Raw genomic sequence first — 14,800 nt, forward strand, 5'->3', positions numbered from 1 at the left:
CCTGGCTCCACTGTCACCTGCAGCCAGCTTTCCTCCCTGAAACTGAATGCTTTCCCACATTTGCTCCTCCAACCATAAAACTTCACTATGTAACAGCTCATCTTCCTAGGAAAAGTTGCCATGGAGATTTCTTTATGCAATTGCAATGTTCTGGGAGCCTGCAGAATCAGCACCAACATTCATAGTCTCAGCAAGGTTTTCAAAATTATTGATCTGCTGGTAATATCCACAACCTTTGTAAAAATGAGAAACAAAAAATGACTGTAACATAGAAAAAAAATTTCAAAGGGAAAGTCTGCCCCTTTTTTTTTTGGGAGAGGTGGGGTTGTGTACCAGAACTCCTTACCAAAAGTGTATTTACTTTGGTTTTAAGTTCATGGGAATATATGCACATGTATTAAAAGTCTACAGAAAGTCATAAACAGAGATCAAGCTTCAAAAAGAAATTTGGATTTAATTTGTGTTCCTTCAGTTTAAGACATGCACAGACACACCCACGCAAAAGAAAACAATAAGTAACTCCCCTTCAATAATCCCAGAAAGTAACACCATTTTAACAAATCCTGGTGAGGACTTTCAATGGAGTGGTTCCTAGTAACACCATTGATGACACAGCATTGCAAGTTCTAATTCTATATACAGCACCTAAACCTTCTCACTAACTAGGAGACCAGCCAGAGCTAGAGCAAAAGACGTCAAAAAGGTGTCTCATACGTGACATCACTTCCAGCAACAAATTCACGTTAATCTGTCAAATCTGCCTGACCCAGGTCTAGCTCCATCAAGAGAAGACCATGTAATCTCCAGCCATAAGGGCAGATCAGGTGTTGCCTATTTGGCACCTACAAGAGACCCCTTCCCTCCCTGCTCTCTAAGATTAGTCCCTTAACTCCTGTCCTGCAGCATTTCAACAGTCCAAGTCACTATATGGTCCCAACTGATGAGATCTAGCAACCTGATTAATATGACCTTCCACAAAAACAGTGTGCCAACACTTATCTGAGGAGTTTTTCATTGTCGTTGGTGAAGACAAAACAGAATGGGAACTATATCACAAAGTCTTTTTTTTTTTTTCAGTGAGGGTGTTGCTGAATCCTTCTTCAATTTAATGTCACAACCAGTCTTTAATGAGACTAGTTGCAAAGCTAGATGCTGTCAACATAAGCCTTTACAATTCCTCTTCCTCATTTTTTTCATGTATTTCCATAGGAGTTTTCATTCATCCAGTGCAGCACTCCAGGCAAAACACCTGTACAATCCCAGAGAATCATATCTCTGCAGATAATTTGCCCTGCCTTCCCCATACTACGTGCTTTTGTGTGCAGGCATTAGAGACAGACCCAATGTCCTGCTGCATTTACAGAAGGGGAAGAACCTCCCTTATCAGGCTTGTCACCTAGACATATCTACTCTGCCCCTTATGATCTTTCATCTTCAGGTTATGGTAACCTTCCATACCCAGTCTAAGTCTCCTCAGCAGATCAGTAAGCCTAGTTTGTAGAGATACTCTTGTTCCACTTTTAGATTTATTCCATCCCTGCAGAGAAGCCCTCATTTCTCTGGTCCTAGAAGCCAAAGCCCCATCTTCAACAGAAGCCATACAGTACATTGCTGCCCAATCTTTCTTCCTCCCAGGATTGGCAAGACAAGATCTGAGCTCCACACCCTTCAGCCTCACCCCTATACCTCTGTAGTTCCCATTTATATGCTCCAGGTTACCTCCAGAGCAGTACTCTGAATATCCACAAGCAAGAGAAAGAAGAGTTCCACATTAGGAGGCTGGACAAATCTTGGCTGTGCATCTGCAACAACCCCAGATCCTGGCACCTACCAAGCAATAAAACTCCTGAGACATCACATGAGATCAGAAAATACAGGCCTTGATCATCCACGAGAAGAATCTTCAGTAATTTTCTGTGACTGGTACCCATTACTCCTGACTCATGGTACAGCACTGCTGCTAGAGTACAGTGTCATCCATTACAGAACAGGGAAGTGTAATTGCCATGAGATATTTGGGATGGCAGAATCTTCTGTGACTGTTCACTCAACTCCTTTCCAGATTTTCACTAACACACAGCTCATGCTAAGGCCTGATATAACTACAAATCTGTGGCCAGCTCTCATTCAACCAAGGATCCTTAAAAGAACCTGTCTGTCTCCACAGTGTGAGAGAGTGTTGGTCAACACTATCAGTCATTTTCCTCCTTTTGTGTGAACATTAAATTCAGGCTCAGCTGACTCTGATGGGTCTTGTTGATCCTCACCAGTGCTTAGGATACTACATGTATTCTGAAACTGAAGAACAGTAGGTGAAGTAGATCTGTGACTTTTTGTTGCTAGAAGCCACAAAAGCCTTCAGTCTTCTCTGTCTCAATAGTCTCTGTCCACTTGGTCTCCAGCTGGCTGTCCTTCCTCACCCTGTATAGCTTGGGTTTTCCACAAATGCCACATTAGTCTCCTCTTCATCATCTCCCGCCATCTGGAATGTCAGGACCCTGACCACAGCACATCTCCCACAAGGGTGGCCACCACTACCCTGACCTCTGGGAAGACACAGGAGCTCTCTGAAGCATGCAACAGGGTGCAGGACTTCCTCCTAACAGAGCCAAAGGCTCTGATGTGCTAATGGCAGTTCTGCAGACTTCTTCTACATCTTAATGGATGTCCATATGCTGGACAGTATGCCCTGCAGCTTTTTCAGACTACCACTGTATAATCTTCAAGAAGAGCCACATAGTCTTAAGTGGAATTCCTAGGCCTCTGCACTTCTGCTCCAACAACTGTTTTGTCTCATTTAGCACACTCTGTGGGCTGCACTCTGGCCTCAATGATCTTGCCCTAACAGGTGCATTTTGGTGAAAATATGATCTTGCCCTCATCACCACCTCCCTGAGCACCCATTATCCTGCTCTCAAAGTGCTGTACTGCCCTGTTACCCATACTCCTCTCACTGTGAATCTGACTGGACTGAGCCCTGAACAACCTGATCTGGCTTTAAGTTAGCCCTCTGGCGAGCAGAAGGTTTGAATGAAATCATCCCAGATTCCTTGCACTTGAAATTGTTATGCACTTCTATGTCAAGGACCCTGATGAATATACACTAAAGTTCTACCGGTTTTATTTTCACAGCAAACAATGACCAAATCAAGGATCTGTTACACAGGAGATGCAGAAATGCATTCAGCATTGTTACAGCACACAGCTCTTGGTACAGGTAAAGAAAGAAGCCAAGTTTTGCTCTTTGTAACGTTTGTGTAGGAAGGAGAATAATTTAAAGGCCCTAGACTTCATTTACATGTCTGTTTATAAGCTGTCCAAGTTACAACCTGCACTGTATATTCTATTGACAGATGACTACCATGTAAGCTAATAAAGCCACTGGCTTCATGAACCTTTATCATATTCCTGTGTTTTTCTTCCTGTGTGATAATCATACATGTTCTGTTCCAAGATTAGAAAGCAGCCTAAAATTCACTTGGTTTCAATGTCTGGATGCCTGGCTGCTGAGCCTTCTAACCACATCAACCACAAGCCAGGAGTTTTGTAAGTCTATAACATTCTGAAGGAGAAGAGAAAATAAACAGAAAAATATAAAAAATCTTCTATCACTTCTATCACAACATGCACTAAAATCCTCATTGTCTGATGTGAAAGCAAACTTTCCAACTGTTCTGCTGAAGGAGTGCTTTCCCCAGGCTGCCATTTAGTCCAAACATACTGCCCCTGCTGCCTACCTCCCCAAAATACCCAGTACAGAACATAAGAAGCTAAGATACAAAATTCCCCACGTGCTGCTGAAGTATTCTTATCCACAAGCTTCACTTAATCATGCTTTCAAGTCCTTCCCTAATATGTTTAGAGTAATGTATCAGTAGTCATAAAGTTTTCTGTCTGAAACCTGAACCAAACCTACATGACCTCTGAGTTTTACAGAGCAGGGCACACAGTACAGGCATGACTGACTTACCCTAGAACTTTTAAGAAAAGCTTAATGTAACTTTATCTAACCATACAGAAAGCAGCACAACTTAAAATTTCCACAATATTGACTTCCCAAAGTAAACAAAACATTAAAAGCTTGTACAGAGATTTCGTATCTGCACTCCTGGGTTGCAGAAGTGGCCAGCATTCATTAATTTACTTTAATGTATTTAATTGCAAAGTTTGTGGGTCTTTTTTACCATTCAGGAACTAAATTAGCATGAGAAAACAAACATGATTTTTTTCTTTTTTTTACATACACACATACGTGCTCCCAGCCTGCAATCTCCCTCCTTTTAAGAAGATATTTCAATCCCCTTTCTTCACTTCTTCAACCTTCCCCAGAACTGCACATATTGAACAGTCAAGCCTCACATCACTGGCTCAATATTCCCCCCTCCACTCTTCTCCCCCTGCTGCTGGCACACTCATATACCTCTGCACAACTTATATGATATTACTTTGCATCTGCAAGGCTCTCCCATCCATGTCCTCCACACAGGAAGAGACTGTTCCCTGATTAGCAGACACTGATCATTTCATTGTCTGCCTGCTGAAGTACCAAAAATGGAATCAGGAGTGAGGCCTAGAAGAATGGATACAACTTGAAGTAAGAATCCCCGAACAGATGAAGTTATTCTATTTATGAAGGTAAGTGAAGAACAAAAAGTAAGGTTCAATATTTTAAGTCTGTATCACAATTACCAGTTGTTTTAAATGAGAGTAGAAGAGTAATAAAATAAAATCTTGTAAAAAGGTGACTTGTTTTACAACTCAGAAGAGATCTTTCCACTTGATATTTACACTGATCATTTGCAGAGAACCAGTTTCTGAAAAGCCTGTATTTTCATTCACAGCTTTACAGGCAAAATTCAGGAGGATCACAGATTTTAGGCAGATTAATTAAACGACAGAACTATTCAGGCTGATGGTAAACACTCTAGTATCTCCTAAAATACTGGATAAAAGTGTGCCTAGCCTGGGCATCTAAAAGGACAACCAAGCTTATGCACCGTATGCTTTATAGCTTCCTTTTCACACATAAAGCTTAATACCAGTATTTTAAAATTAAAAAGAAAGAACATTATAGCTCTGACAAACTTGGAACAAACCAGAAACAAAGACCGGACAACATAATAATTATTCCCAGATTTCCAGTGTTTTGGGATTCACATGGTGTAATTAAATGTATTTTAAGATGCCTTTGCTTTTTGGTATTTCACAAAACATCTTACAACTTTTGATTGAGGCTCTAATGTCATTCTACTCTTTTTGATTTGGATACACCACTATTCATGAACATTTCATTGTTCTAAGCATACACAAAAGCTCAGGATATTCCTGAGGTGTTACTAGGTGGTAGTATAATTCCTAGCAGGAGCAATGACAGTGCCACACAAGAACACACAGCAGTGCAGTACTCAGCTGTTGCCAAGTCTTTGCTCCCATTCTGCTTAGCAATTGCTGCCTTTGGGCTCACAGAGAAATTGGATTTGTGGATTGTAGAGGGAAGCTGTGAACATAACAACACTGCAGTAGAACAAAGGACAGGTAGAAACAATCTGTCCATGAGATCAGTAACATACCGTTACTCCAGTTAAACCTGGGCCTTTTCCTTCAATTAGTTTATACATTTCTTGAAGTGCTTCCTCATCACTTTTGCCTTTAAACCGCTTCTTGGAGAGTTCTTGAAGAGCTTCCTTAAACTGCTCAAAAGTAATAGTTCTTACAGACTTTCCCCTGTTGAAACACACAGCAATTGAAAGAAATTATAAGAGAGCACAAAAAGCATTTCAAGAATAGCAGAATGGTTTCAGTTTACCACAGTGAACAACAGAAAACTGCAACAGAACAGGAAGGCCCATGCAGCCCATTTATGGTGTCAAATGAAACATATCCCAGGAGTATAACTTTATTTTTATATGTACCTCAGTAGAATAGCACTTTATAGACTTCCCTTGATGAATGTTCAATAATAAAGAGGAAATAAAGGGACTGGGTCCACTGTCAAAATGCCTGCAGCTCACCAAATTAAATACAGTCTCATTTGGTTGCCTGCATGTGCTTTAGACAAGTTCTTTAAGACAAGAATTGAAGCATCTTGGGTGAATCTTTTTATTTACTATTTTTTATTCTTCTTTGAATAACTGGTTATTATTTATAAGTCACTATTTAGTCACAAATAAATTAGGAATTATTCTATTATGTACTTTGTGTAAAGCAAAAGCGTAAAGCAAACTATTGAAAAGCATTCAAAAACTTGAAATTCCTCCTCAACTGAAGACAGACAAGTTTTTAAATGACATATTTAAATTCAATACCTGCTTTCCTTCGTAGACCATTATCTTCAAAAAACTTTTAAAGGTAACAGAAAACACAATATAGTAGTCTGGCAAACTCATAAACCTCCCAGAAATTAGAAGCTGAATACTTGCTGTAGTTTTCAGTAATAGGAAGACCATATTTTCAACATTAGTAAATTATTCCCATTTACTTTTATTTGAAAGGATTTTGCTATACAAGTGTGTGGTGTGAATGGGAAATTCACACTTTCCAAACACCAGTTTATACTGTCATTCCTGCAGATCTTTTCTGGTCCATCACACCAAAGGTTTCAGTTGATAGAACAGTTACAAAGCATTCACTACAGTGACGTGTTTAACCAAAAGAAGGTTAATGCATGTCTATTTTCTAGCATTTTAAAATATTCAGTTTAGGCAGGAGACAATATGGCAGAGTATGCACTGCCCCACTCAGTCCCCTAATATTAACCTAGTTTTAGTGCTCCTCATTTAAAAATTCAGGTATGAAGCAAGAGCATTAGTGAGTTTACTCACCATTAAACAAAAACCAACTATTTTTACTTGTTATGAATTGCAGCAGACACAAACCACATCTTTACCTGTATTAGTAAACTACAGATTCTCTGATATTTTGAATAAGAATTTAGATCCCAAAATTTAGCCATATATTCTGAACTAAAATTTAGCAGATCACATAGAACCATTTTCAAAAAGATGTTTTGATACTTATGCTGATATAATCTTAAATAGTACCATCTTCAAAAGCAGATGTTTACAACATTAAAAAACTCTCAAAGTTGAAGTAATATTTCAGAGTCCATGTTGCTGGGAAACATGCTACTACACAAGTTTTGTTTGCTGCTTGAGCATTTCTTTTTATGTCAATTTAGAGAACATTTCAAGCAAATCAGGGAAAAAAATAACCAAGCACCACCACACAACACAGACCAGTCCTTTCAACAGAGACAGCTGTTTATACAGGAATAAACAATAGATGCTAGGACAGACAAAGTGTGAACCAGCAACAAAAATCTTGGGCTATAAAAACAGTACATGGAAATCTAATTTTAATTCAAGTGTCAAAAAGACCTTCTTTGTGAAGAGAAATTCAGCTATATGTCATGGATTTATCTTTAATCTTCTCTTAGACACCTTCAGGGTCAAATACCTCTCAGCTGGGGGATGTCTCTGCTAATGAAAAGGGGAAATGAGATTTCTGGTTTAGCAACCAACAGTGAGGAAGTACCTTCTACTTCAACTAACTAAACAAAAATGAAATTTTATCCCAGGCTTTTAAAACAAAGAGAAATTGGTTATTCGCCACAAAATTCAACATTAAGGGAACCCTTTACATAATCGTTCATTACTAGCATTCTTTATTTCAATGCAGCCCAACCTATGTAGCAAATGTCAGCAGCCCCCACAAAATAAACTTTGTGTGTTTTTTGGCCAAACACTGCTGTTTGCAACTACTTCTCTGCTTTAGGTAAAGCATGTGCTGGAATATCTCACAGAATTAGCTGGTAAAAGAACATCATGACAGTAGAAATAAAGAATATAATCCAGCATTTCATTAATCAGAAAGACAGGTGGAATAAACTGCAATTAATTACCTGGAATTTCTCCAGGATTCTCATTAATAGGATTAACATCCCTCTTCTGATGAAACATGTCCAAGAACTTTTAAGTAGTGTAAGAGGTCAATACTTCACTTTGTTTTGTCTCTCATTTAGAAAAAGAAAGCACTGTCAATCACTGCAAGGCTTCATCATAACAACACCCTAAAGCCCTAAATTCTCTACAGACTCACAGCCAGGTCTAGCATACAGGCCTTGCCAAAGGCAGTTTTCTGTAGGACATAGGTTTAGCTTGGATCATCAGTCAGGATCATCACAATGGGAAAGAGAATGATCACTTTCAGCAAAACCAGCAGAAATTCATGTTGACTGGTTTATTTTTCACTAAATATTCTGTGCTGGAAGGGACCCACAAGTCCCCAAGTCATCGACTTCAACTCTTAACGATCAAACCCACGACCTTGTCGCTATTAGCATCACACTCTAAACAAATGAACTGATCCCAAGGTTTTATTAACACATGGAGAATTTTTGGTTGCATACTTATTAAATAGAAGAGCATAACTTTTTTGTGTGAATTAAAAGGAAAAATACGTAAGTATGGCTGCCAAGAGGAACAAAGAACATTTGGTCTAAGCCACAGGTATACCTACCTCTCACATTTGGATTTTCCCTGTCACTTACATGGGGCAAGGAAATAAGTGGATTTTTCCCCTTCAGCTTAAGGTATAACCACAAACTGGACACATATAGGACCAATGTAGTACTGCAGCTGGACCCCAAAAGAGAAACAAGAGTGCATTGCAGCTGATATTCTTTACCAGTAAACATTAACTGGAGTGATGTTAAAAATAGGATAGGGAGTGAAGGAATTTTTACAACTATATTCCAAGTTTTCTAAATAAAACAGCTTTAATTTTGAAATTTTTTATCTTTTTCTACACTCCAAGAATATCCCCTCTTGCTCCACCATCTATTACAATACTATCAAATCCACTTGTAAAGCATCATAATTAACTGCAAAACTCTACAGCTGCAACATGTATCAAGTCTTGTGGAAAACCCTAGGAACACAACATGTTCTTACACTTCTGGTATGTGAGGTATGGTACATGTATGCCATGTACCAGCATCTAAATTACCAAGCAGCAGTCCTACACCAGTCCTGTCTCTAGACAAGTCTCCAAGAGCTCTGAGCAGTTCCTGTCATCATAATTACTAACGAGAAAGCATGGTCCCCTCCCCTCTGTCTGTACAGTCATGGGTTGAATGTATAGGAGACCACGGACTGAGTAGGTAGAAATGATAGAGAAGAAGTCTTTCAATAAACCTTGATTTATACTCTCTCCAATCCAGGCCCACAAAAACACCCTAGGGAAAATGGCTTGTGAGTACTATTAGGTGGAAAATTGGATATAAGCCAGCAACATGCACTCCCAGCCCAAAAAACCAACAACTGTATCCTGGGCTGCACCAAAAGCAGTGGGAGCAGGGTGAGGGAGGGGACTCTGCCCCTCTGCTCTGGTGAGAGCCCACTTGGAACACTGCATCCAGCTCTGGGGTCCCCAGCACAGGAAAGCAATCAAGCTGTTGGAGAGCCTCCAGAGGAGGGCCACAGAGCTGATCAGAGAGAAGGAACACCTCCACCATGAAGAAAAGTTGGGAGATTTGGGGTCCAGTCTGGTGGAGACATGGCTCCAGGAGACCCTACTGCAGCTTTCAGGGGGCTGCAAGGAAGGATGGGGGCAGGATTTTTAGGAGAGTTGTTGTGATAGGACAAGGTAATGAAGGTAAAGTAAAACAGGGCAGATTCAGACCAGATACAAGGAAAACATTTTTAGGAGAGTGGTGAAACACTGCAAGAGGTTGTCCAGAGAAGTGGTAAATGGCCCATCCCTGGTCAGGCTGGATGGGGCTATGAGCAACCTGATCTCATGCAGTATGTCCCTGCTCACTGGGGGACGGGCGAGGTGGTGGTGTTTACCTAGATGACATGTAAAAGGTTCCCTCCAACCCAAACTGTATGAAGATTTATAATACTGTGAACTCAGCATAACACACAAGGCTGTTATAGTCCTAGTTTATTTTCACCATTTTTAATGCCCTGTTCACATTCAGGAAATCCCTTCCTTATACCAGCTTTTCAGACCTCCTTAATTTAGGAAAAAACCCCAACCCATAAGCCCCCAAAAAAACTAATTCCTTTCTATTAAGCAACTGCTACAAAGAGTCAGCTTTTGTGTATATTTGTAACTTGTTTTTAGAAGCTCATTATAAATATCTCGTTTCCATGGGAATAACAAAACAAATATATTCACTTCCATTTTCCAAGTGTTACAAGTTCAAACAACTTGTCTACAATTAAGTATGCCAAGGGTGATCACTCAGCTCTTAACACTCATCTCTTAGGTTTAGCATTCCAGAGAGTTAGTATAGAAAGAAGATAAAAAAACCGTACGCTAGAAAAAATAAAATTAAAAAATTAAGGCATCAAAATGAAAATTAAAACTGACCAGAAAATAAAACAAAATGGAAAAGAGCAAAAAACAAGGGAAGGTAGGAGGGGAAAAAGGTTTTTACAAAACTAGGTGCCATAAGGTTGGCCACCTCAATGAAAAAGAACAAAATATATGAGGGACATTAATAATAAAATTTTTTAAAGCCCCATACTTCATTATGACACAAAGACACCTTTATGTTTAGAAAGGATACATTCTTACATACCATTCTATTTTAAGCTTTGCTTCTTACAACAAACAGAATTACTCTAATGCATCATCCTTCAGTGGCAGAAACCATGTCCATGGTACAATAATGACAGCCTCCTGTATCTATGCCTACATTCGGGAACAGGATGAACATACTCAGAAGAATTTTAGGAAGCTCCCCATCACTTCCTCTTCCTTGATATGTCTCTCCACATGTGGCCACTACATATTGGGAGATTCTGAACTGAAGTTTGAAATCCTCAGTTTGCTCTTGGGAGCCCAAGTTCACCTATATAAAAGCATCAGTTCTGTGCAAAGCATCAAACATTGGTCCAAAGTAGATTGGAACAGCAAGTGATGCAGTTTTCATTCGCAAATATTACTACTAACAGTGCCCTGACTTCTTAAATGTCAAAGTGTACTGTTGCAAATGGATACTGTGGACTTCAATACTATTTGGATTAACAGTTGTCCACAATTTCAGCTGAAAAGCTACACAATTACACTCCATTTACCCAATACACAAAATCCTTGAAGTGTATTAGAGATTTTATCTCCACAGCACTACAACAGTTCAGTGTTAATACAACAAAGTCTACAACTTAATAGGTCTGCTGTAATCTACAAGCTACCAAGTCATCCCAAATTCCCATCACTTCTCTATTTTCTTATACTGAAGATAGGAAAGAAGATGCAGAATTACTGAAAGAAGCTTCTGTTTTTGTTAGCATGTCAGAGAGGATTGCAGCAGGATACAATAACCAGGACTGTTCTGCTGTGGAAATTGTCATCTATAGTCTAAGAAGTATAGCAAGTCTGACAAGCTCTAAAAACACCATAACTAGAAATGGGAGCCCAACAAATGTTTTTGCATAAACTCTATCAGAAGGAGTTTTGTTTGTAATTTTAAATTCACCAGGGACTTGGGTGTCTATCTACTGAGCAGTCAAGTAAAACTCAACAGCATCTTTTCTTGTAAATTAGACCAGGACTTTGGGTACTTCCTATATTTATTTCCTTCCCAAGGTAGTCTCATTCATTCAGAAAACAGAATGAAGGACCAGGATGGCAAGAGAAGGCAGGAGCAGCTTATTTGTCACAGTTTCTGACATACTGGCACAACAAGCCTGATCAGGCTATTTCTGATTCGCCACTATTGCTCCCACATCTATGTAGGCAACTGCTAACTAATACCAAGAAATATTTCTAAATTATCAGAAGTAAACATTGAAAATTATTCAAATTAATCATATAAAGGCATCATCACTGAGAACAAGACCATTAGTCAGGCGTTTTATCCTAAGGGCTAACCAAAGGCATATCTCCTAATGACATTCAGCCCTGACTTCAAATTTTAGCAGTTTCTCTTTTACCCTAACAGGCCATACTAAAAACTCACTGCAGCTGAAATTTATTGATTTTCATACAAAGATTTTTCCTATTTATCACTTTATAGCAGCAACTTTATTATTATTACTGTTATGGCCCAGAGCATTCACCCCTCTTTGCTTAGTAGAATGGACACATTCTCTTCCTTGCTACTTGTAAAAACACCAAGTCTTCAGGATGTGGTGTATAAACATAATCTTTGTTGATAATAATTGATAGTGGTATTTGTACTGCACACCTTGACCTCTGGTACCACAGACAAATTCAAATTCAAACTCCTTGAAGCAGCATAGGTTTGTACCTGTCTCTGCAAAACACAGCACTCATCTAACAGATGTATTTTTTTTTTTTTGCAAGACCAACTACTGTAATGTTATCACCACACAAAGTCCAAGGCTGTTTAGCCAAGAAGCAAATTATGCTGCAAGGCTGGTGGTTTTTCTTTTTGTGGTTTACTATTTTCACTTTCTCCTTTCTTACACAGCTCAGAATTTCTGCAGGCTATCAGCATGACAACTCATAGCCAAGAAGTCCCAAACTAAGGGTAGATCCCTAGGTAGCTACCAGGCTGGTAGAACCTTGCAATCTAATGGAGTACTGAAGATATCCTGTGAAGGTCTGCTTTTTGCTATGTATCAGTCAAGAACAGGATAAAAATCCCCTCAGATATACAGTATGAAAAAAACCTTAAAAATGAAAAAAGGAACATTTTCTTGGATAAAATTGAACAATGTATGATTAACCCAAAGCACAGGCTTGTGTATATATTTTAAAAATACAGCTGAAGACAGATGAGCAAGCAAAGAAAGCTACTTTAGTACTATTGGGTATTTGCACTGCACTAACAAACAGCTCTAAAGAGATATGGTTAAAAAAACAAAATTAAGGTAACAAAACTTCAGGTATCACCTCACATCAGACTTCTCCCAATTAATGGGTAAAACTGGGATACTGAAATTAGACACCTGTATATTGATGCAAGCAGGAGTAATTTGGCAAATTGCGAGGAAAGAGGCATAGAAGATATTTTCCAAAAAGTGATCCTAGGAAGAAGCTACAACAGAGATCTTCAGCTAAAGTAGTGGTCACTTCTGGAACACAGGCAGCTTTGAATGCTATTTACCACAAGTGGATTCTTTTGACGGGAAGAGTATGACTGACAACGAAGATATCCAGATGACCTTCACAACATCCAGATGACCTTCACAATTAATCTCTCTAAGATAGATAGCATCTTGGCCATGTCACAATATAGCAGCTGGACTAGATGGCTTCATATATCCCATGACCACAAGGGAATGCCATTATCAGTTTTCTAAGAAAGAAAAAGAAGACAAGGAGAATACAAAATGCAATACAAAATTCTCTCACTATACCACTGCAAATAGTCATGACTTATAGAAACCTCTCTGGGAGTGGGCCACAAGGGCAGAACACCTCAGAACATTCACTCAGGAACAGAACCTGGAATGGTCAGTTTTGTGTCCAGGGGCTTTTTGTCTCATTAATGAGCAAGGATAAAACAGAGTATGCCCAGTTTCTCCTAAGTGTCTGAAACTGGGACAGCTGCTAAGCTGTAAAAATCTTCAGCAAGAGGACATCAACAGCTGACTAAACCAGCAGTTGATTAGACTTCATTGCAACTTAAATATTTTAGGCTTCTCTTATGAAAACTCTATTTTCTGATACTTAACACACCTCTCCTCTTGACTTTTTTTTCTATCCTATGCGCTTCCTATTTGCTTCACTCATGGTGAAATCTTGTTTCCTTTAAAATAAAATCTGAAATTCAAAAAAGACAAACCCAACAGCTATGAGCCTATCAGATGAAATAGTATTGGGAAGGGAATGAAAGGGAAAGAATATGATTTGGCAAAAGCATCACTAAGGAAAAGCTTCCAAAAGAAAGTAAATCCCAGAATGAGTTAAAGGGGTTAAAGAGATTAAATGGGATTTACAGAGGATGAGGAAAAGAGAAAGTCCAAGCAGACAGTAGGTCCTATAGCTATATATGGCTTAGAGGAAAAGACTGAGTTAACTAAACAGAGTAACAGAATCCAATTATTTCACTTTTGTTTGGGGTATTCTTCAGTTTAAGAGAATAAAAACTTAGATTTGAATATTTAATAATGAAGATTCATGTAATGGTTAGCTACTGATAAGAAGAAGTATTAGGAAAACTCTGTGAAGCCTGAAGAAAGCATATGCCCCAACTTACATTAAGGGAGTTTGCAAGTGTATTTGGCATGACAGGCATGGACCAGAGCTTGGAAAAAGACAAAAACATGTAATACCAAGTAGTCTGAGCGTACTTCAGCTTCTCCTTGTCATGGAAGAGAGATATTCATCTTCTGGTTGCCAATCCTGTGAACTCTACCCAAAGAATGTAAAAACTACACACACAATAGATAGAAGACAATAATTTTATCACTCCTTAGAATGCTGTCTACTCCTGTGAAAGAATCCAATAAATGACATACAACTTGCAGATAATGTTGCTTAGTAACATAGAAATACATCCCTTGGGTGATTGATACTCTTTGACAGTACGATTTGGGTGGAAGTAAGGACATTAAAGGACATGGCAGAGGTGAGTGAAACTAGCAGGAATATTAGCCAAGGTACAGAAAGATGTAGGAAATTAGAAGCAATTCAAAAAAGAGGCTGCAGACAGGTCTTAGACACAAATGGTAGTGGTAAAACTAGTGCTGAAGCAGAAAGACAATGCCTCAAAATCAGGCTTCTGGCATATATGCTGGTTTCTTCTCTAGAAAGCTCAATTTATTAGCTGGTCTCTTTGGTTCTTGTCATCTTAAGGATATGCACTAGGCTAGGCATA

At 39.0% G+C, this 14,800-nt stretch overlaps 1 protein-coding gene across 1 annotated transcript in view; it reads right to left on the reverse strand.

Annotated features, from left to right (window-relative positions):
• TPPP (tubulin polymerization promoting protein) overlaps window positions 1–14,800 on the reverse strand; it is a 63,141-nt gene that overhangs the window by 14,894 nt on the left and 33,447 nt on the right. The window contains exon 3 of the mRNA XM_088168234.1: window positions 5,571–5,724. Coding sequence (XP_088024360.1) covers window positions 5,571–5,724 — 154 coding nt within the window. The remainder of the gene's footprint in view (window positions 1–5,570; window positions 5,725–14,800) is intronic.

The sequence above is a fragment of the Sturnus vulgaris genome, chromosome 1 (genome assembly GCF_052056855.1).
Source record: "Sturnus vulgaris isolate bStuVul1 chromosome 1, bStuVul1.hap1, whole genome shotgun sequence".
NCBI classification, from domain to species: domain Eukaryota; kingdom Metazoa; phylum Chordata; class Aves; order Passeriformes; family Sturnidae; genus Sturnus; species Sturnus vulgaris.